This window comes from Mus caroli, unplaced genomic scaffold (assembly GCF_978045245.1).
Source record: "Mus caroli unplaced genomic scaffold, Mus_caroli_1 scaffold_8, whole genome shotgun sequence".
Taxonomy (NCBI): Eukaryota; Metazoa; Chordata; class Mammalia; order Rodentia; family Muridae; genus Mus; species Mus caroli.
The window spans coordinates 112,497,618-112,522,807 of record NW_028227263.1 but is presented as its reverse complement, the minus strand read 5'-3'; the positions used below and the strand labels follow the sequence as shown (position 1 = coordinate 112,522,807).

The following is a 25,190-nucleotide window of genomic DNA, read 5'->3' as shown; positions in this document are numbered from 1 at the left end:
TATGGGGCAGTAGCAAAAGCAAAAGTGACCCTACCTCAATAAGGAGGAAGGTGAGAACCAACTCCCAGATCCTTCTCTGACATGTGCACAATGGCATGTGCATGCCTGCAGTCACACTCACACAAAAACCAAATAATTACATGCAAACCACTCGACTCCAGTTTTCAGAGCTTCACAAGGTCAGTAAAGTTCAAGAGATAGATGGTGGTGGTGCCTATACACCATGTGAATGGTTTTTTTGTTTGGTTGGTTTTTTGTTACTGAACACTTGTAAACAGTTAAAACAGCAAGCTCTACATTATATATATTTTACCTTATAAAAATCTAGTCCTAAAACAACAAACAAACAAACAAACCAACAAATCTAGTCCTAAACTGGACATGGTGGTACACTCCTGTAATCCGTTACCCTGGGAGGTGGAAGCAGGAGAGGTTCAAAGTGATTCTCAGCTATTCTGTGAGTTCAAGGCCAGACTGGGCTACACAAGACCCTGTCTCAAAAAACAGCCAACTCCTTCCCAATTTCCCCCATATCCCTCAATAAAACCAAACAAATGAACAAAATCTAGTAACAACAAAACCTACCTGTCTCCTATACAACCGTTCCAGTCCAATCTCTTACCTGGATTACTGTTATGGCCTATAGCTTTCTTCACTCATTAACACCAGGTTTACGTCTAATAACAACTCCCTGAATTATATGGGGCTTGACCTTCAGCTGTTCCACCTGCATCCTTAACAACTTGTACAACGTGGAGGAGATGAAGGAGCACTCTTCTTTTCCAGTAAGGAGACCTAGTTGTTCTCATCTAGTACTTCCTGTCACAGGTCCATGGGCTAGACCTTATCAATTATCACTGTCAGCTGTCAGGAGACTAAGAAGGGTAATCCCCAAAACAACACAGCTGAAAAACAAAGAGTTTCTTAGGAAGAAAAAAGATTGGACACCAGAGAGCAAATAGGAGCTCCTGGGGTGGGGGGTGGGGGGGGGTAGAGGGAGGGAGGAGGGAGGGTGAGAGAATGAGGGAATGAGAGAATATATGTGTGTGTGTGTGTGTGTGTGTGTGTGTGTGTGTGTGTGTGTGTGTGTGTGTGTCTGGGTGGGGAATGGGATACAGGAGTCTGAGAGCAGAACTGAAACAACCAGGCTTGAGGCCACTTTCCATTTGCATTACAGCACACTTTTCCACACCTTGTGCCACAGACTTTTCATCTGCCTGGAGCACTTCCTGTCCTTACCCATCAGTGCAAGCTGGTAGCTAGCTACTTCCCCAGTTATTTATCAGGAGGGTGGTGGTACAAAGAACAAAAAGCAAAGCAGGGCAGCAGGCTGGGCTTCTACAGTCAGGACTTGTACAGTCAGGAAGTAAGTATTCACAGGGGTTCCTCCACATCCAGATAATTGCACTTTCCTAGTTCTGAACATTTTACCATTAGCCTGGGTGGCAAGAAGCCTAGTTCCCATAAAGGGATGTACTCTGTGTATATACAGCTATAGCCTGAGAAACTGGGGAGGGACCAGATGCATAGGATACTTAACTCCTGTATGTTAAATCTGGTTGCTTTTTGTGGTGCTGAATATAGAACCTAGGACCCCCAACCCCTGCCCAGAGGATTTTAGGCAACTATTTTACAGATGATCAGATTTTAAAGAAAATAAAGGCTGCAAGAATGTCATTAATCAATCATATGAAACCTAAACTGACCAGCAGCCATAAACATTAGCCCTTCCTAAATTATATTCTCTGAACTCTTTTTACTTCTGATTACTTACTATTTTCCCATGAAACCTAATTTTCCCTTGCATTTCTCTTTCTCCCTCCCTCTTTCTTTCAACAGAGTCGCCCTGTGTAACCTGGGCTGGCCTGCAACTCACCACCCTCATCTCTTAGTATCCTACTGGGAATGTACCATGCTTGATTTCCCTGGATTTCCTAAACTACCTAATAACAGCCTGGACTATTAGAAGACCAATTCACAAGCACTAGCCCCTCCAAGAAATACAATCATTCACTAGTTCCTCTGTACTCCTATCATGCATTTGTAATGTTCTCTAGTTTTCACAATTGGAAAATGTCCACACATACATAAAAGCAAAACAGAGAATATCACTACGCACCCATCAAAAGGCTTCCATCTTGCATGGTGACACAACTTTTCATCTATCCCTGCCTCTATCCTTCTTTTGTCTTGAATTAAAATTCGATCAACCAAGAGCTAATACACATTCAAACTTAATTCAAATTAACTTGTTTGTTTGTTTTTGAGACAGGGTCTCTCTTTGTGTCCCTAACTAAGAAGGAACTCTCTCTGTAGATCAGACTAGCTTCACTATCAGCGAGATCTGCTTGCCTCTGCCTCCTGAGTGCTGGGATTAAAGGCATTCGCCACCACCACCTGACCGACTCAAATTAATCACTGTCTGAATTCTGCTTCCCAAAAGGTCATTTTGCTTAGTTCTTATCTCTCTTAATTCTTTTTTAATCTAGAATAGTACCTTTACCTATTTTCATGCAACTGTCTTGAACAAATCAGGTCAACTAACTACCGAACATTCCATCTCCTGTCAGATTAGTTTCTTGTGGTACTGTGTAACTCAGTACATTATACCCCATATTTCTATAGACTCAAAGTTCATTTCAGAAGCTTCATCAGATTATTTCAGGGTTTTTTCCTGGTCTTTGTTTTTTGTTTTTCATTTTTTATCTATTTATTTCATGTATGAGTACACTGTAGCTGTTTCCAGACACACCAGAAGAGGACATCAGATCCCATTACAGATGGTTGTGAGCCACCATGTGATTGTGGGGAATTAAACTCGGGACATCTGGAAGAACAGTCAGCGCTCTTAACCAGTAAGTCATCTCTCCAGCCCTATGTTTTTTTTAACAAGAGTAAGATACTGTATGGACAAGTACAAGTCTGTATGTTGTGGAGATTACAAGTGTAACTCAGCAGCAAAAAACACCTGCTCTTGAGTTTCATTCCAACACTGAAAGGAAGGAAAAAAGGATGGAAGGAAGGGAGGGATGGAGGAAGGGAAGAAGGGAGGGAAGGAGGGAAAAAAAGAATGGCAGAGAGAGAGGAAGGAAGGAAAAAGAAAGAAAAGGAAATTAAGTGGAGACATAATTTTCATACTGTGTAGCTTTCATACTGGGAGACATCATCTGCCTTGATTCGGTGACAGTGACCACTGAGACTGATCACTGGGATTTGAGTACAGAAGACCTAATTCCTCCTTTATGTAATTCCTCAGCGACCTTTCACCAGATGGTTTTATTCTTTATTACCACCACTGTTTGAGTAACTGAATTCCTCATGGTCAACAAAATGTCTTTTCTAACCTGTGTTGTCATTTCCAGACTAAAGAGTGCTAAGATGCTTTTATAAAGAAGTTTCATTACCCAACCAGGCTACTTGGTTACTATATAACATACTAGAAAAGCAAAAATCTGCTTAATTCCTTACTTTTCTCTTTTTATTTATTATCGTTACTGGTGTTTTGTTGGTTTTTGAAGATTTATTTTTTGTGCATTGGTGTTCTGCCTGCTGTCTGTGTGAGGGTGCCGATTGTATAGAACTACAGTTACCAACAGTTATAAGATGCCATCTGGGTGCTGGGAATTGAACCTTGGTCCTCTAGAAGAGCAGCCAGTACTCTTAATTGATGAGCCATCACTCCAGCCCCTGTTTTGTTTTGAGACAGTCCTTGGTTTGGGCTGGGACTTGCTATGCAGGTCAGGCTGGACTAGAACTGACTGAGATCCTCCTGCCTCTGCTTCCTTAGTGTTGAGATTAAGGGTGTGAGCCACCAGGACTGGCCACTTTTCAACTTTTTAGTTATCTCCAGAGTTGATTCGGATTAACTGCAGAAACTAGGAAAATAAAAAGGGCCCATTGTGGAAGTGGGAAATGGAGCAATAGAGAGGCAACAGCAGGGTACAAGTGACCTGAAGGGAGAAAGGGGGAGGGGCTTTAGTTAGGGAATGGAAGAGGGAGAAGATAAATACAGAAAAGGAGCAGCATAATAGAACATCTGAAAAAGTCCTAAGGAATCACACTATTAACTATTTAAACATATCTGTAATATATGTAAGTGGTGTATATAAAATACACACACACACAGTTGGGGCTACACAGAGAAACCCTGTCTCAAAAAACCAAAAAAAAAAAAAAAAAAAGTGTTATTATAACCCCCCATCCCCCACCCCACCCCACCCCCCCGCAGGATTTTACTATGTAAACCAAGCTGGACCTGAACCCATATCTACCTGCCTCTGCCTCCTAAGTACTAGGATAAAAGCATGTGCCATCACATCCAACCCCATATAAGTCATATAAGAATGTTTTGTTTTGCCCGCCATGGTGGCACAGGCCTTTAATCCCTGCACTCGGGAGGCAGAGGCAGGCAGATTTCTGAGTTCAAGCCCAGCCTGGTCTACAAAGTGAGTTCCAGGACAGCCAAGGCTATACAGAGAAACCCTGTCTCGAAAAACACACACACACACACAAAAAAGTTTTTTGTTTTGTTTTGTTTTGTTTTGTTTTGTTTGAGACAAGGTTTCTCTGTATAGCCTTGCTGTCCTGGGACTTGCTCCATAGACCAGGCTGGCCTCAAATTCAGAAGTACTTGCTTCTGTCTCTCAAGTGCTGGGATTAAAGGTATGTGCCGTCACTGCAAGAACTTCCTTTTCTCATTAACAGTAACCATCTGGATTTTCATTCGGCATATATAGTTAGGAAATAGTTCAGTATAATTTGCTACAAAAGATCTACTAGTTAATACTAGGCATGGTGGCACACACTTTTAATCTCAGCACTCAGGGGGCAGAGGCAAACAGACCTGTGAATTTGAGGCTAGTCTTGTCTACATAGTTCTACATCAACCAAGGTTGCTTAGAGAAATCTTACCTCCAAAAATTAAAAAATAAAAGACCTACTAGACAAAACAAAGACATACAATGGAGTTTTAGAGGGGTAAAAGTCTCAATTCCATAAGGTTAATGAAAATCACATTTTTAAATAATTTCTAATATTTTCCACTACTACTGCTGTACAGTATTTTTGGCACATATCTGATAAATGGCTACATACCTAAACTAAGGCTCTGACGAGTGAGTCAGTACAGAAGTTTGTTTCTTCAGATACACTCATAGGCAATTGTAGGAGTCCAAGGACCCTGTCAGTGTGTAAAACTACAAGGCAAGCTTCAGGCAGGTAAAGATTTGATTCCATGTCTGCTTGTGGGACTTGAGAATCCAGTAAAAAAAAATGCACAGCCCCCTCAAAGCCTATGAATTCTGAGAGCCCGCAGCTATGCTGGGTTTCTGGACTGTCTTCATACGTGGCACCTGCCAAGGGATCTGGCGCTCAAGACATTGAGGACCCAAAGTGAAACCAGAACCCTGCAGCTGTCAGCTGGGTGATGAGGGTAAGCAACGTCCGTTCACTACATGAGGATGGTGAGCCCGTCCTGCTACCCTCTCTCACAATCCCTTTAGACACTCTCCTCACCCTGTCCCCTCTCTGACCTCTCTAAACTAAAGCAGCATTTTCTATCTAACTCTCCTTAGGGCTGTGGGTTGGCTGAGAAAGTAAAGGTGATTGCTGCCAAGCCTGACAATAAGGGTTGAGTTTCTAGGATTCGTACGGAAGAAGAAAAACAACTCCTGCAAGTTGTCTTCTGAGCTCCAATGTGTGTGCAGTGGCCTACACATGTGCAAACACACACATACATACATACATACATACATAAAATACAATAGGGGCTAGAGAGATGGCTCATTGGTTAAGGGCACTAGCTGCTCTTCCAAAGAACCCAGGTTCAATTCCCAGCACCCACATGTTAACTCACAACTGTCTGTAACTCCTCTTCCAGGTGATCCAACACTCTCACACAAACATACATGCAAACAAAACACCAATGCATGTATAAAAAATTTATATATTTTAGCCATAAATTCTCCCTTCTATTCACTCCCTTTCAAGCACAGGAAGGGCCTGCCCTTTAAACACTCTAGGCTGACTCCTGTTTCAGAGGCTCTGCACTAGCTATTCCCTCTGCCTCAATCTCTTGGGTCTGTTCCCTCATCAGCTTCTACTCTTTACTCGCATGTCACCTCAGTGACTCTCCTTCCAACCCTCTTCCTAAGGACACGCCATCCTCTGGTACAGAGAGAGATTCCTGACTTCATTACCACATCCCTTGTAACTGTCACAGCATTGGACATCAACAAAGTATGCAATTAATACACGCAGAATTGCTGTATAAATCACAAGCAAATGTGATTTAATAGTATTATATTACATCAACTCAATTCATCCAGCTAGGCTTTTTTTTTTTTTTTTTTTAAATCCCAACCATTCAATTTACCAATTAAGACTCAGGAGCCAGATGCTGTGCTGAAAGCCTCCTAGTTCAGAGATGGAGAGAATGCACCACCCAGCTGACCTTCCTACTCCATGGACATCCCAGGAGGAAGCTCCTCCTCCATGCATTCTTTTTTTTTTTTTAAAGATTTATTTATTTTATATATGTGAGTACACTGTAGCTATCTTCAGACACCAGGAGAGGGCAACGGAGCCCATTACAGATGGATGTAAGCCACCATATGGTTTCTGGGAATTGAACTCAGGACCTCAGGAACAGCAGCCAGTGCTCTTAACCTCTGAGCCATCTCTCCAGCCCCAGCTAGGCATTTTTAAGAACACTGAAACTAATACTATATATATGTGTGTGCGTGTGTGCATATATATATGTGTGTAAATAAAATAAAACAATCCTCTAGTGGACTTCGTAAGACTCAAGAGGTCTAGTGTAGTCCACTCTTAAAAAAAATGTCCAGGTGGGATGTCAAAGCTTTGGACAACTAATAAGTTCAGTATGGAAAAACGTATTTTTCCTAAATACACATTTTAATTTTGCTGACAGCTTTGAGACTCTATGGGGATGTGTCCTGCCAAATCTGTCAGTGGGCTTATCCAATGCTTCCTGGCTACTTACAGGTGTGTTCAATGGACAAGCTGACCCTCTACTTCTTTTTCCATGCCTCATTCTTTTAAGTGCTTGGCAAACAACAGTGATTACTGACACAGATTTTCCTGAGTTTTTATATTAAAAGTCCTGCTCAGGAGTCTAACCTGGTAGCACTCACCTGCAATCCCAGCACTGGGGAGGATAAAACAAAGGATCACCTGTGACATAAAGATGCCTTTGACTGGAGAGATGGCTAGTGGTTAAGAGCACTGACTGCTCTTCCAGAGGTCCTGAAATACATGGTGGCTCACAACCATCTGTAATGGGATCTGATGCCCTCAAAAACTAAACGTTCAAGTTCCAGCAGTCCCACACCAAACATCTTTTAGACAAGAGAAAAAGCAGCACAAGACACAAAAGGGAAAGGAAAATGCTGCCTTGGGAGCCAGGTAAACACTGGAGAGGGCAGTGTTCTGGGGAAGCAACTGGTTCTGCCCCAGAACCAAGTGTTCCAATTAGAGGACATCTTGCTGGCATATCTCTCACACAGAATGGTGTTCCACGTTTCAGAGACCTCCCAGCACCTGCTAAGCCATGTCAGAAACAGTAGTACTAATAAGACCATTCACTGGGTACAGTTTTTTACAAGTATTAACTGCTTCCGATCTTTAGAACACTAGAAGGTGGGTGGTAGTTCTACTGTATAGACAGGCAAACTGAGGCTCAAGCTGTATGGGCACTGAAAAGCAGAGCCATTTTCTAAACTCAGATTTTCTGACCTCATGCTCACAGCTTACCTGGGGTGGCATGAGAGTGTCACAGGTGCTAGTCAACTAGGAACCATCACAGTCACAACTCATACTCTTATAGCAGCATTCAGGATAAGGGATAAGCCACTGGAAACTATACAAAGGATAACCCTATGGAAATGTCAAGAGTGGCCGTGCATGCACGCGCGCACACACACACACACACAGGTAGCAACTGCAGCACTTGGAACCAGGTACCACTGTTTGTCTATTAAGAACATACGTGAGTGAATGGGGGCACAACACATCACACTTTGTGAGAACATTTACATACTTCTACAGGGCTTTCTTTAAACACAATCCTGCTTCCATAATAGAGTCATCATAGTCTGCTTTTGGCTGCTGTGACAGTTATGTGACTAGGAAAGGTAAGTCTAGCTGGCAAGTGTAAAGGTTAGAAAGCCAACAGCACAGTACCATCAAACACAATCTACTGCTGTGTCTCCTGGCAGAAAGCAGGGCAAGCAGAGAAGAACACGAGAAGCATCCTCTCTGTAACAACCCACTCTCGAGCTAACTAACCCAGCCCAGCTCTTCTAGAGCTACAATTCATGTCCACTATTCACACATGAGAAATAAATTTTGCTGGGGACCAAGCACATCAAACTACAGTAAGTCAAGATATGCAATGCCAGCTTTAGATTCCTCTCCCCAGAATGAACATTAAAACCTCTCAGGCTTTGAATATAAAACAGGGGGAAGAGGTAGAAAGCAACAAAACATCAAAGGAAAACAAATCCAAATGCTTATTAGCTTTTGCATCTGAGTTTGGTTAACACAGAGGAGAAACCCCTACTAACCTAACTACCCTGGTAGTCTAGGAATTTTAGAAACAGCAAATACCGCTCTAGGGGAAAAGGATAATGCTGCGCTGGCGAGATGCTCAGTGGGTAAAGGCATCTGCCAAACCTACAACCTAAGTTCTAGGAGAGTATTCTCCTCTCAGCTCCACAGGTGGGAGTCATAATGAGTCAGCATATGTACACATACACACACAAATGGATGCAATAAAATTTCAGTATAGTTTTACTTTTGTGGGTCTGCATGAGACACATTTTGAAACTAATTTATGTCAGTTGTTCCACACAGAACAGGCCCACGGATTCCAAAACCCGTCAACAGCAAGCAGTTTCCAGACTAACACTGGAACCAGAAAGCTTGTTTAGTCTCTTATGTAGAAAACCCATGGTAATAGTCCAACTACCTTAATCAGAATTTCAATGAAGAAAGTCAAGTCAAAATTGTAAACTGCCAACAATCAGAAGCATTTCCCAGCCCAGTATGGTAGTGCATGCTAGCAATCTCAACACTTGGGAGGATGAGGCAAGAAGACGAAAGGATAGCCTGTGTTAGTGATATACCCTGTTAGATCACCCACCAAATCGACAATAGAACACATGGTAATACATATCTAAAATTCCAGCACTCAGGAGGTAGATTCTGTCTCAAAACAAAACCAAAAAACAACACACACACAAAACCAAAAAAACAAACAAATAAACAATGCCCCAGTGATTCACTAAGCTCCTGTGTATCATAGAACTACCTACCCTGACTAGGAAGCAAAGGCACTTCTTATCCTCCATTATTAAAGACAAAGCCACATGGCTCTAGCTGTCTTCTCAAATCCCAGGGTAAGATTTGAAGAGAACGGTAATACGGGTAACATAAGATATAAGGCTCAGCCGGGCGTGGTGGCGCACGCCTTTAATCCCAGCACTCGGGAGGCAGAGGCAGGCGGATTTCTGAGTTCAAGGCCAGTCTGGTCTACAAAGTGAGTTCCAGGACTGCCAGGACTACACAGAGAAACCCTGTCTCGAAAAACCAAAAAAAAAAAAAAAAAAAGATATAAGGCTCACACACACAAACTGCTCTCACATGGGCTCCTACATAAACTTACAAGTGCTCCATCATCTTAGTGTCGCAGTCCTAACAGTGAATGCTTAATACTGATCTGCACTTCCTGTGAGGAGATTGGGAGATGTAACAACGTGCTTGCAAAATATCACACCTTTGTCAAGAAATAACCAAGCACGCTGTAGCTGAAAACAGTTCTTAAAAAAGACAAGGGTGGGCATGAGGGCTCATAGATTGCTTTGAGCTCCAGGCCAGCCTCAACTACACAGTAAGTCCAGGCCAGCCACAGTGAGAACCTGTCTCAAGCAAGCTTACAAACAAAAACAATAAAAAACAAAGCAGTGCATTTGTGTGTGCTCCACTATATATTCATGCATAGTCTGGAATGGCATATATCAGGTACATAGGCATCTTGGGGGTGGAAACAGAACAGGATGGGGAATAAAAGCACAAAGCTCTACATTTCTATTTGTTGTGGAGGTATGGATGAGGTCTCATGGACACTGGCCAAGTGTTCTATCACCCAGCTGCATGTCCAGCCTTTTATATTTTATTTTGCAACAGGTAAATATACAGCCCAGATTACACTTACACCCACAATCCTTCTCTGACTCTTTACCATGAAGATTGTAGGGTGGTGCTACCACATCTAGCTAAGTTTTACATTTCACTGTCCAATATCTTTGGAAATTTACACATATTTTTAATGATTTATTTATTTACCCAGGTCCAATGCACACACATGCAAGGAAAGCACTCCACCCCTGAGCTACATTCCCAGCCTTTAGGTATAATTTAAAAAATAATTTTACTATGATGAACCATTTTATGAAATCATAGAAATGATCAGAATTACAAATATACCTGAATAAAGAGAGTCAAGATAGAAAGAACCTATGGTGTATGTAACTCAGTGGTAAAGTATATGCCTGACATGTGAACAGACTTGGGTTTAAGACCTAACACTGAAAACAAAACAACACACACAACTTGGATGATACAGAGAGGATTGTAATGTCTCCACAAGCATGATACACAAACGCCTAAACTGTCTCATATTCAAATAAAAAGAATGCCCTAATATTATACATTTGTAACAGCAAAAGCAGCAAACTATGGCTCCTGGATCAAATACAGTGAATTGAACACACAGTCCCTTGGATGAAATGAGTTTGGTTTTTGAAGATTTATTTTAAATCATGTTTGTCGGTGTGTACACATGTGTGTGTGAACATATGTGGTATGTGCACATGTGTGTTGGTGCCCAGAGGACAGATCAAACCTCAGATTCTGGCATTACAGGTGGTTATGAGCTGTCTTAGATGAGTGCTGAGAACCAAACTTGGACTCAGGTCCTCAGGAAGAACAGTATACACATTGAACCTCTGAGCCACTTCTCCAAACTCCATGGTTTCATATTTTTCAGTAATTGGAGCTGGATGTGATAGCACAAGCCTTTAATCCCAAAACTCAGAAGGCAGAGGTACCCTGTGTGTTAAAGACAAGCCCGGCGGCACACAACGGTAGGATTTGCTGAAGGAGGCAGAGGCAGGAGGATCACGAGTTCGAGGCCAGCCTGGGCTACAGAGTGAGTTCTAGGACAGCCAGGGCTACACAGAGAAACCCTATCTCAATCCCACCCCCTCCCCACTCAAAGACAAGCCTGGTTTACATATGGAGTTCTATGTCAGCCATGACTACATATCTAAAAACAAACAAGAACTGTACCTGCCCTTCCAGAGTACCCAGGTTTGATTCCCAGCACATGGCAGTGATAACCATCTATAATTCCCTAAAGACTGGATATACATGCAGGCAAAATACACACACAAAATAAATGTACAAAAAAACCTAATACAACAGAATCAAAGTTTAAAAAAAAAAAAAAAACCACACCCAAAACTCATGGTAGCCCAGTGGTATGGCATTGTGGTGAAAGCATAAAGTTCTGGGTTCCATCCCTACCACTGAATAAAAAAGAATAGTAAAAAAGGATCTCCTCAGGGGCTGGAGAGGCGGCTCAGCGGTTAAGAGCTGTTCTTCCAGAGGTCCTGAGCTCAATTCCCAGCAGCCACATGGTGGCTCACAACCATCTGTAATGGGATCTGATGCTCTCTTCTGGTGAGTCTGAAGACAGCTGCAGTGTACTCACACACATGAAATTGAAATAAATAAATCTTTTTTTTTTTTTTTTTTGGTTTTTCAAGGAAATAAATAAATCTTAAAAAATATTATTTCCTCAATGAAGGAAGTGGGGGGGGGGGGGGGCAAAAAAGCCATCTTTACTCTGAATAAAACTTGATTCTAATCTAGAGTCCTAAAGAAGAGTGTTTCATTCTTACTACACTCCCCAAGAAATACACTGAGTAAGCTTCAAATGCATTTGGATGAAAAAAGTTTTCAATTTAGAACTGGAAAACTAGCTTATTCTATAAACACATGGGACTTTCTTGTAAACCAGTGATTCTATAGACTGAAAACTGAAAAATACGATTCACGATTATACTTAGAATTCTAAGCACTTCTGTTTGTGCAGTATTAGGGATTGTGGCTAGGACTATACGTGTAGGCAAGGGCACTGTAGTGTGTCTCCAGTCCTTCACTACCTACTTTTCATAGATTATTACTTGGATATTAGTTTCCAATTTGAGAAAATTAAGGGCAAACATCAAACACAATCAGTTTAACTTTTTCTTCGGTGTGTGCTGGGTTGTTCCTGAGATCTCACACCCTGAACACTGACTCTAGCACTGAGCTTTCTCATCCTTCTCGGGAATCATTTAACTTACTTAAAATGAAAGCATCAGAACTTGAGAGGCACCAAACTTTTTATGAGAAGAGTATATCAACAGAAGGAGGACAAAGGCTATTACTGCCACAATTTGGAGAAACTGAGTATCCTCAGTGACATTTGCAGTCCATTTTCCTATGATGACAGTACTTTACCTCAATGTCCTGGAGACTGAATTCCTTCTGATCTGTGAAGTTTGCAGCCCCAGCACTGAGTTCCATGAGCATCTTGGCAATCTCGGGCTTTATGGCTGAGGTCAATCTGCTGGCTGCTTCCATTACATGTTCCTGCACATCTTTGAGCTGCATGGCGGCCTTTGAGTAGTGTGAGTTCCTGAACACGGTGCTGAAGAGATCTGTGAGGAACGTACTAGCACGGCAAAAGACATTGAGGGCATCCAGGTACTTAGAGATGCCCTGCTGGATGTCAGCAATGGGAGTAGAGTGGGGCATGGCATGGTGGCAGCTGCCTGCAGCGGTCAGACTGCCCAGCGGGGCAGAGGGGGCGGTGGATGCCAGGGGAGCGCTCAGTGCTCGGCCCAGCTCAGGCATCGGGTACTGCTGGTGCTGCTGCACCTTCTGCTTGGACCCGCCAAGCAGGAAGCGTCGCTTATAGTCCATCTTATTGTCCTGGGCACTGCAGCAATACATACGGGTGGGGAACTGTCCCGGGGACCACTGGCAGGTCAGGGTTCTGAGTCCTTTTTTTTCCAAAACTGTAGCTAGGTATAAAAATAGTGGAGTTCTGCAAATCTAAGTTTTAAAAAAGGCATTTCCATGAGGCAGGTGACCATGTGATCCAACATAAAGGTGAGAAAAATAACAGATTTATATAATTAATATTTTCAGTGTAGGCAGGAACTCTAACCAAAAAATAACAGTGTCCAAAATGCTCTGTAACTGTTCAGCATCCTACCCTCAATGAAGATATGTTTGCTGAGGAAAATGTTTGCTTATAATTGCTTTGCAAGAATATTTTGATACTTACATTTACAATGGCAGAAAAATAACTTAACTTTTAAAATGTAATATAATGTATCTTCTATATACCAAAAAGGACCCCAGCTGGTCAACAGCATTTAGGCGGAAGGGGTTACTTCACAAGAAGTCCTGAAGGAAGAACACACCTCTGCAGAATTCTGACAGAGCCTGCCTGTCAAATCCATTTACCTGGAAAGCTGCTTCTCAGTGCTAAAAACTTCCAAATCTCCTGTAAAGGTTTCTGGGAACAAGTTTTCTTTAAACATGGCATTTGTTATTGTGTGTCTTCTCTTTTCGTTTGTTTGCTGAGGTAGCGGGTTCCTTGTAACATTAATAAAAAGTGCTTCCAGACTGGGTTGGCCTGCAGTTGTAAAGTCTGAAGCAAGAAAGCACAGATGTATTCATAAGGCCTCTAAGTCATTTCCTGTAAGAAAGAAAGAAAAGATGAAGTCAGGGAGGCTGTAGGACAAAGAGCAATTCTGAACACTTCTAAAATGTTGTATCCTCCACTTTGGTGATCTTCACATCAAGACTCCATAATAAGCTTCATGAAAGCAGAACGCCGTGAAACCCAGCTACGAGAGGAGGAATGTTAGAAAACTCCTTGGGGCCAGGCAGTGGTGGCACACATCTTTAATCCCAGCACTTGGGAGGCAGAGGCAGACAGATCTCTCAGTTCAAGTCCAGCCTGAGCTACAAAGTGAGTTCCAGGACAGCCAGGGTTACACAGAGAAATTGTGTCTTAGGGGAAAAGAAGGGCGAGGAGAAAAAGGAGCAGAAGGAGGAAGACAAAAGAAGGAGGGGAGGGGAGGGGAGGGGAGGGGAGGGGAGGGGAGGGGAGGGGAGGGGAGGGGAGGGGAGGGGAGGGGAGGGGAGGGGAGGGGAGGGGAGGGGAGGGGAGGGGAGGGGAGGGGAGGGGAGGGGAAAGACAAGCAAACAAACAAAGGCAAGCAAGCTAACTTGCTCACTTCTTGGGTTGGAGGCTAAAGATGTGACTCAACATGCATAAATCCCTGGGTTCAACAGCAACTGCACACCTCTAATCACAACATTTAGGAGGTGGAAGCAGGAAAATAAAAAGTTTTAGGTCATACTGTTAACCTATTGTGTTCCAGGCCAATCTGAACTATAGGGGAGATCTACCTATCTTCTCTGTCTTTCTCTCTCTCCTCCCTCTCTCTCTCTCTCTCTCTCTCTCTCTCTCTCTCTCTCTCTCTCTCCCCCCCCCCCTCCTAGCCCCCCCCCCCTCTGACTTCAGACCAACTAACTAACTTAAAACTAGTTAAGTGGCAACACTTTGAACAGGGCCTGTTCAACATCTGGCATTCCTTTGTTTCCTCTTCAAAGGCTCACAAACCTACAAGAGGATTGGATGAGTTCAGTGCTCCCTGGCATCCACAGGAGACTGGGTTCAGGGTCTGGAGGTCCCCAAATCTGAGGGTTCTGAAGATGCATACATAAAATGGGATAGTATTTTGCACTCCACCTGTGTACACCCCCTCCCTGTACAACTAAATGAGCTCTATAAAACACAAGCAAAGTGCTGCACACCTGTAATCCCAGGTCTTAGGAGGCTGTTTCAGAGGACTGCCTTCAGTTTTGAGGCCAGTCTAGATTAAAGAGCCAAGTATCAGATCAGATCAGAGCTATATGATCAAAATGGAGAATCACCTCTACATGACTTGGAGTATCTAGGGCAATGTAAGCACGATGTGATCAGCTGTTAAACTGTTTAATGGTAATAACAAAAAAAACTATGTATCATGTACAAATACAATTCTAAAATTCCACATTTCCTTATTTATATGGAATTTGAAAGACAGCCTGTAGAAGTCTGTTCTCTCCTTCTATCATGTTGATTCCTAATCAGGCAAGCACTCTTACCCACGGTACATAGGACACCATAACAGGCAGAATTTATTCTTCTAAAAAGAAGATTTATATATTTTATTTATGTGTATGGGTGTTTTGTCTGCACATATGTCTGGGTATTATGAGTATGCCTGATGTCTGCAAAGGCCAGAAGAGGGTATCAGATCCCCTGGAACTGGAATTACCAATGGCTATGAGCTGCCACAGAAGTGCTAAGAATCAAACTCAGATCCTCTGGAAGAGCAGCTAGTGTTCTTAACTGTTGAGTCATCTCTCCAGTCAGAAACTACTTTTTTTTTTTTTTTTTTTTTTGGTTTTTCGAGACAGGGTTTCTCTGTATAGCCCTGGCTGTCCTGGAACTCACTTTGTAGACCAGACTGGCCTCGAACTCAGAAATCCACCTGCCTCTGCCTCCCAAGTGCTGGGATTAAAGGCGTGTGCCACCACGCCCGGCTCAGAAACTACTTTTAAGAAAACTAAATACAGGTGGAGAGGAAAGGATATGATGACAAAAAATATGGAAAAATTTTAATTTATTTTTAAAGCAACAACAACAAAAGTAAGAAAAAAAGAAAAAAAGAAAAGAAATACAGCACTCTGGAGGCCAAGGCAGGAGGAATTCCATGAGTCAGAGACCAGCCCAGGTTAAGTGTCAGAGCAGCTTGGACTAAAAGACAGTCCTGTCTCAACAATCAAAAATAAATAGATACAAATTCTGGTCCTGAGACACATGAAGTGGTTTATGCCTGTAATCCCAGCACTTGGGAAGCTGGGGCAGAAAGAATGCAGAGGTTTGAGGTTAGCCTATGTATAGGTACATTGTGAGTGTCAATCCAGCTTGAACCTTAGACAGGGCAGGACTCTGGAGTTGAAAAACAGGTACACTTAACACAAGAAAGCTATTATATGGTTCTCTGAGAGCTCTATGGGACACTATCAAGCACACAAGTGTGACTATAACAAGGAATATTTGAAGGACTTATGACTAAGAAGTCCACAAATGATGAAAATGAAACTATATATCCAAGAGGGTAAACACATCCTAGAGATAGACTAAGAGAGCCACATTAGGATACATTAGGATCAAAGGATCTTAAGGCAACTCCAAGCTGTGAAGAAGCGAGTCAGCACAGAGGTGGCTCTCACTCCTCATGGTCATTAGATAATATCACCAGTCACTGAGCCCTGAGCCCCTGTTCCTACACTAAGAAGTAGGGCTTCTTAGAGCATTAAGTCAAAATACTTTCAGGAAAAAAAACCAATATGTGATCTTGTTTTATAATTCAGTCTAATGACACCTTACTTGGGCTGGGGTATAATTCAGTGGTAGACTATGAGTTTATCACACCCAAGGCCTTGGAGTCAATCACTAGCACTAAAAACAACTCCCTCAAACTCTTACTAATATACAGCTGATTTACGTGATATGCAGTAATCCTACTCAAGAAGACTTTATCTTTATGACTAATTAGTTACCTGCCAGTGTTTGCCTTTAAATGGCATTATATTGGAAATTAGTTTCAACATATAAATTTTGTGTGAAGACTAATATTCAGTTCATGACTTTTGTACTCTTGCTTTTGGACAGTTCCGATCTCCTGCTTATAGCCTGAAGACAATGCCAACCTGGACTATTGAGCAAGAGCCCCTACCTCAACTCTTGCCTAACAGGTCCAAGGCCTTAGGTTTAATCCCCAGAACTGAAAAAAAAAAAAAAACTCCATAAACTTCACTTTATAAATACTATGTTTCTAAATTAGCAGACATATTTAAAAACCATAATGAATTCTGAGTCTGTGGGTGATAAGATGTGTGAATATTATGCTAAATGTAGTCAGGTTTCATGACTAACACAGTGGTGCATAGATACAGCCATACATAGAAAATAAAGTAAAAGATGTTCATTTTAAAAAATAAATGTACCCAGCCGGGCGTGGTGGCGCACGCCTTTAATCCCAGCACTCGGGAGGCAGAGGCAGGCGGATTTCTGAGTTCGAGGCCAGCCTGGTCTACAAAGTGAGTCCCAGGACAGCCAGGGCTATACAGAGAAACCCTGTCTCGAAAAACACAAAAACAAAAACAAAAACAGAACAAAATATTTCTCTTTCATATCCTCTTTATAAAACCGTCACCAGGGGCTGGAGAGATAGCTCAGTGGTTAAGAGCATGGACTGCTCTTCCAAAGGTCCTGAGTTCAAATCCCAGCAACCACATGGTGGCTCACAACCATCCGTAATGAGATCTGATGCCCTCTTCTGGAGTGTCTGAAGTCAGCTACAGTGTACTTACATATAATAAATAAATAAATCTTAAAAAAAAAAAAAAAAAACGTCACCAGTAAAACATTCAAAATATAGGAAGCTGCACAGTATGGACATAAATACTCATTGTGAAAGGCTGTACAAGTTAGTGCAGTCATCCAGCAATGTCTTCATAAATTCTAATGCTACTTACAATTCTTAAGCATATCAGAAAAATTACACTTCAATAGGTTAAATGGCACCTTTTCAACATGACATAACTTGCAAAAGTTCTTAATAGATTTATATACAGATCAATGGCATCCATTCCTTCAAACTACCCAACAAGTTCTATTTCAAACAACAGAAAACATTCTTGAAACTAGATGGAGAACCAGTGTAAGAGCAACCTTGGGCCCCCAGGAAGAAAATGCAAAGTGCTAGGAAAGTGGTGGGAAGCACACTTCCCTCTAGGGAAGTCACTAAGAGAGTGGCCGTGCAGGTCTGACCGGCTGGATGAGGTCCTGGTTCTGCACTGACCAGTAATGTGACCTTGAGTAAGTTCTTTATCCTCTTTGCAGAGGTGTCATCATCTATAAGCAGAGATAATAAGAGTAACTACTGTTACTGAGTTAAAGGAGCCCATACATATAAAAATCAGAATAATGTCACATAAGACAAGAGAATGCAGGCCTCATTATCTTTGCTTGTCTGGAAAAACACTACTGATAAACAACAAAGGTTTTGTTGAGTTACCTAATGCCTAAACCAAACAGAAACCTACCTACCTCCCTAGGAAGGGAGGAAACACATACTTCACGAACCCTAATGTTTACTTCAATGCACTAAGCAAAGAGAAATGAACTCCTGAATGAACTCATTAGACGTTCCTGTTTGACTAAAATGTGATTGCTATGACTTGTAAATATAGTATGTTTGTGTGTGCATGTGTGCATGCTGCTAGGGATCAAATCTAGGACCTCACCATGGTAGGGAAGTGCTCCTCTTGATCTAACCATTACATCCTTAGCCTCAGCCAGAAAACAATTATCAGTTCATTTCATTCGTTCAGGCAACAGAGAACACAGAGCAGCAAGCAGTTCTGCTGTCAGCAATGAACAGGCACAAGGAGATTCACTCTAGGACCACAAGAGCTTACTTGGCATTCTCTCCAACCCAGGTAGCCTAATGGTAAAGCTCTTCACGAGAGAATCACAGCCTAACAGGAAGGTTTGAGCCATGGTCTATTTAAATGTGAACTACTGCTGAGGAGACAGAGAGCTCAGGAAATGTTGTATTCTAAGATACAACACAGCAGAGCTGACCACTTCCTAGATCCCACAGAGCCAAAGGGGCACAATGAGGTAAGCAATGCTTCCTGGAGGAGCTGGATAAGTGCCCAGCTCTAAATGGGCAGCTACAGAGATCAGGAGTGGGAAACAATCTAATCAGTTTCATCTCTTCCATACTTCCCATCTGATCACCAAGTTAGCCAGCTCTCACAAAGGAGACAGGATTGCCAGAAAGAGGAACCTCTTGCCAATTACCTATCTACAGGTTTGGCTGTTTGGTTAGTTGTTTTAGGGGATGGCACCAAGGGCTAAGCTTATGATAGAACTAAGCAAATGTTCTACCACTGAGCTACACTTCAGTCCAACAAACCAGTTCATTTTTTAAAAATTACATTTATTACATTTCTTTTGTGTGTGTGTGTGACACACATACCACAGTGCATGTGTGGACCTCAGTTGAGTTGGAGGAGTTGTTTCTCTTCTTCCACCATGTAGTGGAAGACTCTTTTGCCTGCTAAGTCATTTTGCCAGCCCTCCATTAATAGTCACTTGCTAATAAAGACGAACTGGAATGTCTTCAAAGGACACTAAACTACGTGTGGCACATGCACTCAGGAGGGCAGAGACCAGAGGGTCTCTGTGAATTCAAGGCCAGACTGGGCTTCATAGAGAGACTCTGTTACCAAAAAAAAAAAAAAAAAAAAAAAAGACTAAGATGAAAAAGAAGATCAGTTCTCCTAAAATAAACTTTACTTTACAGACAAGGTCTTATTATGTACCCCAGGCTGACTTTGAACTCAACAGCTGAGGATTATCTTAAACTTCTGATCCTCTGGCATCCACCTCTCGAGTACTGATTTCAGAGACTGCATTATAACCCTATGACAGTAGGCCTAGTTTTATGTGGTCTTGAGGCTTGAACCCAGAACTTCAAGCATGATAGGCAAACACTCCTCCCTAGCCAAGAAGTAGGCATTTTAGATCCTACAAAAAGACCTGTAAAAGTCAGGCTTGTGCTCTTGTAAAGTCTAGAACTTAGGTGGCTGAGGCAGAAGATCCTGAGTACAAGTAAGGCCTCAGCTACAAATAGTGAGTTTGGGGCTAGTGTGAGCTACACAGAAAGACACTGACTCAAATGAGATAGAAATAAATAAATACATAAATGAAAAAAGCAAGAGAAGAGGAAAAACACCTGAACATTTTCTAAATGGTATCCTATGCGACACTTGAGAACCAGGAAATAAGAACTATGATTACATGATGAAAGACAGGAAGAACTGAAACAGAAGTAAGGTACAAACACATACACATTTGTGTTCAGTGTGGTGTGAGTGCTGTATGTATGTCCTGCTCCATCACTCACTGCCATATTCCTCTGGTACAAGGTCTCACTAAACCTGGAGCTAGGCTGGCAGCCAACAAGCCTCAAATCTTCCTGTGTCTGCCTTCAAAGTGCTGGGGTTATGGGCACACATGCATCCACACTCGGCTTCTTACATATATTTTGGGATTTGAACTCAGGTCCCTATGCTTGCACAGGAAGTGAGCCTGCCCACTGAGCCATCTCTCTACATGTAATATACATACATTCTTTTTTTTTTAAAGATTTATTTATTATATGTAAGTACACTGTAGCTATCTTCAGACACTCCAGAAGAGGGAGTCAGATCTCGTTATGGATGGTTGTGAGCCACCATGTGGTTGCTGGGATTTGAACTCCAGACCTTCGGAAGAACAGTCGGGTGCTCTTACCAACTGAGCCATCTCACCAGCCCTATACATACATTCTTAAAAAGTGTTGAGACTTAAAAAAAAAAAAGAATAAATCTAAAACCAATGAAAATACTTTGTGTAAGGTACACAGAAAAGCAAAGGCAAGAATACAAGCCACATTTCTTTCAACATATAATGTGTTTTAGTCTTACCTGTATAGAAAGATGTAACTCTTCACTGAACCTGGAGCTCACTGACTCAGCCAGACTAGCAAGCCCTTGAGGTCTCCTGTCTCTGTCTCTGTCCCCCAGCAATCAGATTCTAGGTGCACAGTGCCTTGCCTGGGTTTTATGTGGGTGCTGGAGATCCAAATTCAAGTCCTCACATTTACACAGCAAGTACTTTATCCACTAAGCTATCTCCCCAGCTCTGTAATTTAAAAATATTCAATGTTTTAATTCCTAAAATATAAGAGACAAATGGCTCAATTATGCCATGTTTTCTTTGTCTTGTTTCTTTTTTTCCCCAAGACAGGGTCTCACTGTAAGTGACTTAAGGCTGGCTTCATATTTATAGTGACCCTCCTGCCGAAGCCTCCTAAATGCTGCAATTAAAAGAATGTGCCACCATGCCAGCTGTTTGTTGTTTGTTTTTGAGACAGGTTCTCATAATATAGACCAGACTGACCTAGAACTCACTATGTAGCCCAGGCTGGTCTCAAACTCATGGTCCTAATCCTCCCAAGCGCTAGGATTGTGATGTGTGAACTACCACAAACAGCTTTAGCTTTAGTTACCTCATGTTTGACCTTTCTAGTGTTACATGTTGATAATATAAAATTAAATAAAAATCCTTTCATCCACTTGAATTGAAAATGTAAGTCTTAAACTACGCATGATGGCACTTGCTTTTAATCGAAGCACTCAAGAGGCAGAAGCAGGTGGATCTCTGAGTTCAAGGCCAGCTTGGTCTATGAATCGAAGTAGACCTATCTCGAAAAACCAAAAAGGAAAAATGAAAAAAGAGGGAGGGGGTGGAATCATTCTGATTGATCTTTTCCTTTGCCAAAAATATTTCCTAGCTCTCCTTAAAAGAAAGAATTCCCAATCCAGTTGCAATGTATGCTCCTAATACCATTTCCCACCAAAATGAGTCAGAACTTATAAGAATGGCTGATTCTAGGATCAGAGATGGCTCAGTTGACAGAAGTATTTGCCTTGCAAGTATGAGGACCTGAGTTCATTTCATAGAGGTCGTGTAAAAGTCCTGGGCATAGTACCTCAAGCATGTAACAGAAGAATCCTTAGTTAGGGCTTGCTGGTCCAGCAATTGTAGACTAACTGGTGAGCTCCAGCCCAAAGGCACACACATCCACCAACATTCACAAAGGCACACTCACTCTGGCCCTCCCTCTCGAAAATTAAAAAAAAAAAAAAAAAGAGAGAGTGAGAGATGCCTACAACTCAACAACAAAATTCAGTATTCCAATGAGAAAAGCACTCATGGTGGCGCATGCCTTTGATCCCAGCACTTGGGAGGCAGAGGCAGGCAGATTTCTGAGTTGGAGGCCAGCCTGATCTACAAATTGAGTTCTAGGACAGCCAGGGCTACACAGAGAAACCCTGTCTCGAAAAACCAAAAAAAAAAAAAAAAAAAAGAAAAGAAAAGAAAAAAGAAAAAGAGAGAAAAGCACTCACATATCCTTATTGACATAGAGCAATCAGTTATACATATTTATCCCACTCAATGTGACACTTCCACTGCACACATACAATGTGTACCTGATGAATCTAATCCTTCCCTCCATATTCCTCTTCCAAATATTCTGGGTACAACGACTCAGTGAGTAAACGCACTGACTGCTGTGCAAGCCTGATGACCTGAGTGTGGTTCCCAGAAACCACATGGCAGATTACAACTACCCACAACTCCAGTTTCAGGGGATTGGACACCCTCTTCTGGCCTCTGCAGCCACCAGGCATATGTAGTACAAAAACATACATGTAGGGAAAACATTCATATATTTAAAAAAAAATTTTAAGTGGAAAGCACTTAAAATACACATGAAGTGTTTCTATCAAACCCTAATTAAACCTATCTCTATAGCAAAGATAAGCATGAAAGAAAAACTGCAAACTACGTCTTTTCTGTGGCCTTTTCAACTAACTTTCTTTCCTTCCTTTCTTCCTTTCTTTTTTTCCCCAAGATAGGGTTTCTCTATGTAGCCCTGGCTGTTCTAGAACTCACTCCATAGACCAGGCTGGCCTTGAACTCAGAGATCTACCTGTCTCTGCCTCCCAGGTGCCGAGGTTAAAGGTAAGAGCCAACACTGCCTGGCTCAACCTTATTTTTCATTAATGACCACTAACCTTACAGCTTGGCTAAGTTATTCTAATAGTCTCAGAACAATTATACCATCTCTGTCCTTAGTTTCATTTTTTTATTCTTTTCTATCAACTTTTTAAAAAAAATCTCTTTTCTGTATGTAATTTTCTTAGAATTTACATATACTCATGTCCATTGACATATACCATACAGTAAAATCAAACTCCACACATGACCCATTCACTGCTGGCCACTCACCAGCCTCATTAACCTGCACCTTCATTCTGCACTCTCTAGCCATGTGCCCAGTTCTTTCAGAGCACATAGTGCTTTGTACAGTTGGAGCCTCTTCTAGGAAGCTATTACCCCTCCTAGCCTCCTATTCTCATCCCGTTCCCCTACCCTAGTAATTCCTGAAATGAGTGTCACTCCTTCTCCCGTCAACTAGAAACAAGGGTCACCTCAATCACAATGAGATCTTTTTTAAAATCTTTTTTTTTTTTAGATTTATTTATTTATTATATGTAAGTACACTGTAGCTGTCTTCAGACACTCCAGAAGAGGGAGTCAGATCTCGTTACGGATGGTTGTGAACCACCATGTGGTTTCTGGGATTTGAACTCCGGACCTTCGGAAGAGCAGTCGGGTGCTCTTACCCACTGAGCCATCTCACCAGCCCCCGAGATCTTTTCTTACTGACACCTTCCAATTAACAGGCCATCTCACTTGCTTCATACACCTCAGCAGCTGGCACAGAAGGACAGCATGCTTTGTGACCGCCAGGTCCACACAGTCAACAAGTTTGCTGGCAGACTATCTGGAAACCTGACATCAGTGAGTTACTGATTATTTACATTGTGTTAGTTTTGTAAATGCAAGAAACCGATGCTTATGTCAAGTTACCTCTACCTGAAACGTGCCAGGTCTGAAGACTTGGCACAGGATGTGTACATGTGACTTTAAGATGGGTGATGCACTCTGGGGATGCAACTCAGTGGAAACACTTGCCTGGTTGTCCAAGGCCCTAGGATCTGTCACCACCACCACCACCAGCCACTAATGTGGAGAAGGCAGATATTATGGTTTTCATTTCCAAAGTCAAGGCCAGATTTCAGGATCATTAGGAACCCCCACAGACAAGCTCTGGCTTAATGTGGCTAGAAAACTCTGGTGTTTCTCTAAGAGGCCTGTTCTCTACCATACAAATCTGTTTATGGAATCTTTTTATAAACAAACATGTATGCACACTTATACTTTCCTCCCTTGTTTCTATAATCAGATATATATATATATTCCTGTTTCTTTACAGTTCCCAAAGTGATGCTCAAACATAAATGAACTCTCCAGAATTGTGCATAAAGCATATATTAAAGGATGCTTAGAATCATTCACTATGAGGAAAACACAAATCAAAACCACAAGACACCACTTCATAACCACTAGCCTGGCAATAATGAATAGCAAATGTTGTGAAGGACATAAAGAGACTGCAATCTTCATACATTGCTCACAGGTAAGGAAAATGGTGCAGATACTTAGAAAACCAGCGGACACTTCCCTAAATGATTAAATATAGAACTGCCAAGCCACTTTACTCCTATGAACATACCAAGAGAAATGAAAAGCATGATTACACCAAGAACAGCACATACATGTTCCAAGTATTAGTTCTAACAACCAAAAACTGCAACGTGAACCATCTTATCAACTGACAAATGGCATAATCAAACAGTAAAAAATTATTCAGCCTAAAACAAAATGGAAAGGGAACAGAAGAGATGGCTTAGTAGTTAATGCTCACTGCACTTGCAAACAACCCAAGTTTGATTCCTAGCACGCACACAGTGGCTCACAAACATCGGCAGCTCCAGACCTGATATGTGACACCCTCTCCTGACCTCTTTAGGCACAGGTATGCGCATAATACACATATATACATGCAGGCAAAACATCAACAAAAAAAATCTTTTTAAAAAGACAGATGCTTTTTAATCCCAGTACTCAGGAGATGGAGGTAAACAGATCTCTGAGAGTTCAAAACCAGTTAGGTCTACATAGTGAGTTCCAGGACAGCCAGGGCTATGTACATAGACCCTGACTCAAAGAAAAACAAACAAAAAATAAAATAAAACAAAAACAAAACAGATACAACAGAGAATGACAGTAATAGCAGAGCTGGGGATGAAGAGACAGGAGGATCCTTGGGATTTTCTGGCCAAATACTCTGGCTGAATCAGTAGGCTCCAGGTTCAAGTAAAAGATTCTGTCTTAAAAATATGGAAAAGTAGTTGAGAAAGATACCCAACATTAGACACACACACATATGCACGCATGC

At 41.9% G+C, this 25,190-nt stretch overlaps 1 protein-coding gene across 1 annotated transcript in view; it reads right to left on the bottom strand.

Moving 5' to 3' along the window:
- Positions 1 to 13,598, bottom strand: part of Garre1 (granule associated Rac and RHOG effector 1) — a 49,396-nt gene extending 35,798 nt beyond the window's left edge. The window contains exon 1 of the mRNA XM_021167466.3: positions 12,589 to 13,598. Coding sequence (XP_021023125.1) covers positions 12,589 to 13,083 — 495 coding nt within the window. The 5' untranslated portion in view covers positions 13,084 to 13,598. The remainder of the gene's footprint in view (positions 1 to 12,588) is intronic.
- Positions 13,599 to 25,190: the final 11,592 nt, after the last annotated feature.